Source organism: Gregarina niphandrodes, assembly GCF_000223845.1.
Source record: "Gregarina niphandrodes unplaced genomic scaffold scaffold00084, whole genome shotgun sequence".
NCBI lineage: Eukaryota > Apicomplexa > Conoidasida > Eugregarinorida > Gregarinidae > Gregarina > Gregarina niphandrodes.
In genome coordinates this window covers 5,328-8,742 of record NW_011645849.1, presented here as the reverse complement: position 1 = coordinate 8,742, position 3,415 = coordinate 5,328, and the positions used below count along the sequence as shown (strand labels likewise).

At 58.9% G+C, this 3,415-nt stretch overlaps 1 protein-coding gene across 1 annotated transcript; it reads right to left on the bottom strand.

The window, feature by feature from the left end:
- Positions 1-2,288: 2,288 nt before the first annotated feature.
- Positions 2,289-3,359, bottom strand: GNI_191390 (hypothetical protein; the record flags this gene model as incomplete). Its single annotated transcript, XM_011135371.1, has 1 exon — positions 2,289-3,359. One exon carries the CDS (start codon positions 3,357-3,359, stop codon positions 2,289-2,291), a length of 1,071 nt encoding a protein of 356 aa, XP_011133673.1.
- Positions 3,360-3,415: the final 56 nt, after the last annotated feature.

The following is a 3,415-nucleotide window of genomic DNA, read 5'->3' as shown; positions in this document are numbered from 1 at the left end:
CGCGAATCACTGTGTTGGAATAGAGTATGGACCCAGGTTGTGCGGGTCAAGAGGGAGAGCGGCACGGGTGAAGACGAGCTGACAGGCAAAAGGATAGAAGCGAGAGGACCCATGAGCCCCTCGGCAGGCGGTCCTGAACTGGTGCGTGAGGAAGACCGCAGAGTAGGGGACGTGCACGAGCTGTGAGGCTTTTAAAAGAGTGCAACAATAAATGCTCCGAGAGCGTACGGTGGAGTCCCTCCTCAGAAACCCACTGCTAGGAAGACCGACCGGCCTGCAGCCAGGAGACCTCGTTCGCCGACCCAGGCATCGCCCCGGACCGGAGACGCGAAGGTGGTTCGTGCCCAAATGGTTTCTCCCCGTACGGCACCCAGGTCGAGGTGAAAGATGCAACCAGTCTGGCTCAACGTTCCGTTTTCTTTACACCAGGAGGTTTAAGCGAAGCGAGGGCCCTCAATTCACTCCCCCGATGTAAACCAACCAACTACCTGACAGTGACGCCAGATTCAGGGACAACGGCAGTAGCGGTACTTCCCAACCAGTCATGGACAACCCCATATACAACCAGACGGAGCCAGACGGGACACACTTGACGTGGCCAGAGCATCCTGTCCATTTCAGCCCAGAACTTCAGGGCCACGTTCGAACTAGTGGATGCACCTGTCGGGTCGCTGGCTTCTACCTACCGCTCCCGTTTCTACCTACCGCTCCCGTGATCCGCGCCCCTCGTCTGCGCCCCTCGTCTGCCTGCCACGGCATCGCAGCTCACTGAAGTGTTACGCGCAGCTCCATACAGCCTAGGGGCGGCGCCCAGATCAGTCCCGAATCCCAACGTACTCGATATTCCCAACCACGACAAGTACCGCGAGAGTGTCCACTCCACAGCTGGGGCTGGGGCTTACTTCCTTCACGTACTCAAAGCTCGCAAGGCTCTCTCGCCAACGTCTACGGCCCTGCGCCTGCCGCTTCAACACCCAGTCAATTACACCCTCTGCAATCAGCCACCGACTTACTCTGTCGGTACCGTCTCTTGGCCCACTACCCTCGTGGCTCCCTCACCCACCGACATCGCGGTTCAACAACGTGAACATCCGCTCCCCGCGCACTAGGCACATTGACAATATAGTCATTCTCCCACTCGAGAGCCCTTGATCCGTCCGTAGCACCTTACTCTCGGCCCGACACCACACTCTCACGATAGACCCGGGCACACCTCGACGGGAGCAAGACCGGAGCGCCACACCGCCCAAAGGACTCGCCTCGGGGCAACCAGTCCGGAACTCCGCTCACTAGTCCGCTCGCTCCGCCCGTATCCCCTCAGGCCTCTTCGGACGAGATCTGGCCCGATCTCCGCCTCCGAGGTCCTTCCCAACCTTGCTGTACAACCGAGGACACACTAGGCGCTTCGGTCAGAACGCTGGGGGGGACCACGCGCCACCTAGTGCCTGTGGCTTCGCCCAAGCCCCCAGCTGACCTTCGCCTCCCGACCCGTTCCTCTAAGCATCCGACGAGTCTCGATCCCCGCGCGTGAGCTTGGCATCCGTAGTCGTTGTCTGGACCCGCCGGACAGCCCTCCAGGTCCAGTAGCTGTCGCCAACTGAACTTGTTGTGACCCGAGGGCTGAACGGGGTGCCAAGATGTAGTGAGTTCACACCATACAAAAATAATGTACAGCTCTACCGATGGCGACCGACGGGCACACCCTGACGGTTCACTCACTCTCTCAAATTGGGGGCTGTAATAAAGAACAGGTCCCGGAGAGAGCTGGAGTTGCTTTCTGTGTTCCGTTTTGCACCTCTGGTCCGAACTAGGACGCGGCAGGCAGGGAACTAAAAATGGCACTGGAGACTGGAACTCAAATCTTGCACGGGCAGGGAGAGTCGGGGCACGCTCGGGAGTTTTTGGCAGGAGCGGGACTCGAACCACCGTATCCTAGGTCGTCGCAGATACCGAAACGTTAGTGAGTGTTGTGTCGAACTGGTCGTCTCGCATGTTACGGTCCTTTACAAATAAAAACCCTTGCCCGGCGAGCGAGACTTACAAAAACCCTGACGACTCAATTAACATAACCAGGTGGCAACAGAACCTATGCCGGTCAGTAGAACTTCAAGATTCCTGGTCCCTCACTTTTTGTTGGTTACTGTCACTGACTTGGTTAAGTGTGTGGCGATAGTGTGCTACTTTGGTAATGTTAAGGCCGGTCTCAAACGGTGTTTGAATGTTAGCCCATTCCGTTAGTGGTATAGCCAGCCGGTGGTCTTCGAGTACGCCCCTTTTCGGTGACGACTTTAACCAAAGCGAGTACCCATATACCAGCTGACATCGTCACGGGTAAGGTCCTTGGCACTCTGCTGTTTGGTATGCTTGCTGGTTGAGGGACTGTTACTGTTTTGGGTGGCTCGGCGGGCGGCTTCTGCGACTCTGTTTGCGCGCACGGTCCGTTTCGTGTCCGGCGCTAAACTCCAGCATTCGTAACCGCAGTTTTTGACGTCGTAGACTTCTTTAGGGTAGTCGCTGAAGATGTTGGCCACCCTCGCCAGGGGAGCTTCCAAGTCGGTGAATGTGACCTCGTGCATTGCCTTTTTGCTCTTGGCCGTCACCTCGCAGGTGACGCTGGCTACGTCGCAAATGCACTGGCGGAGTGTGCCGATGTCTCGAGCGGAGGCGCTCCAGCCTTTGCAGTTAAAACTGCGTCCTGCATAGAGTTGTCGGAGCTGGTTCTGGGACGACATGGGCGTCCCAGCCGCTTGGACGGGAAAGCGTGCGAGGAGTCGGCTGTGGAGAGAGTTCTGCGTTTCTTGCGGTGTGTGGCACAGCACCTGGCACTTTTTGGGTGTCAACTGGTGAGTGATATTCCAGGCTAGATTGAAGGAGACGGGCCAGGGGCTGCCGAAGGAGATGGGCCAGCCGCCGCCGCCAGCGTTGCTGCATCCCGAGTCGCAGTGCAGGGTACCGCTGCCACAGGGCGCCTCCGGCACGGGGCCTCCGGCCTCGAAGATGATCGCTCCCTGGTTGTTCGTCAACTTGGCGTACGTGTTCGGCATCTCGAAGTCTTCTTTCGCCACCCACGGCTGCGCCGACCCGCCGGACCGCAACAGATAGTTCGCAAAGAAGCCGACGGCCGCCCCTACCCCCAGAACGCACGCGGTCTTGCACAGGCGGCTCTTCGTCTCGCGTGTGGGCTTCGCCGGTGTGACCTCCAGGCCCCCGCCGTCGTTCCAGTGCGCAGTCTTCCACCCTGCCGACTCTTGCAACACCGGCTGCCACTCCTTGGGTACCCGCGCCATGAGCTCCGCCAACTCCGAGGGGTCCACAGGGCGCATCACAGCCACGGTAACGCCGTCCACCTGCTCCTGCATCTCGCCACTCCCATTCAGGATAGCGTGCAAGTCGTGCAAGTGTTCCCCAAAGACTT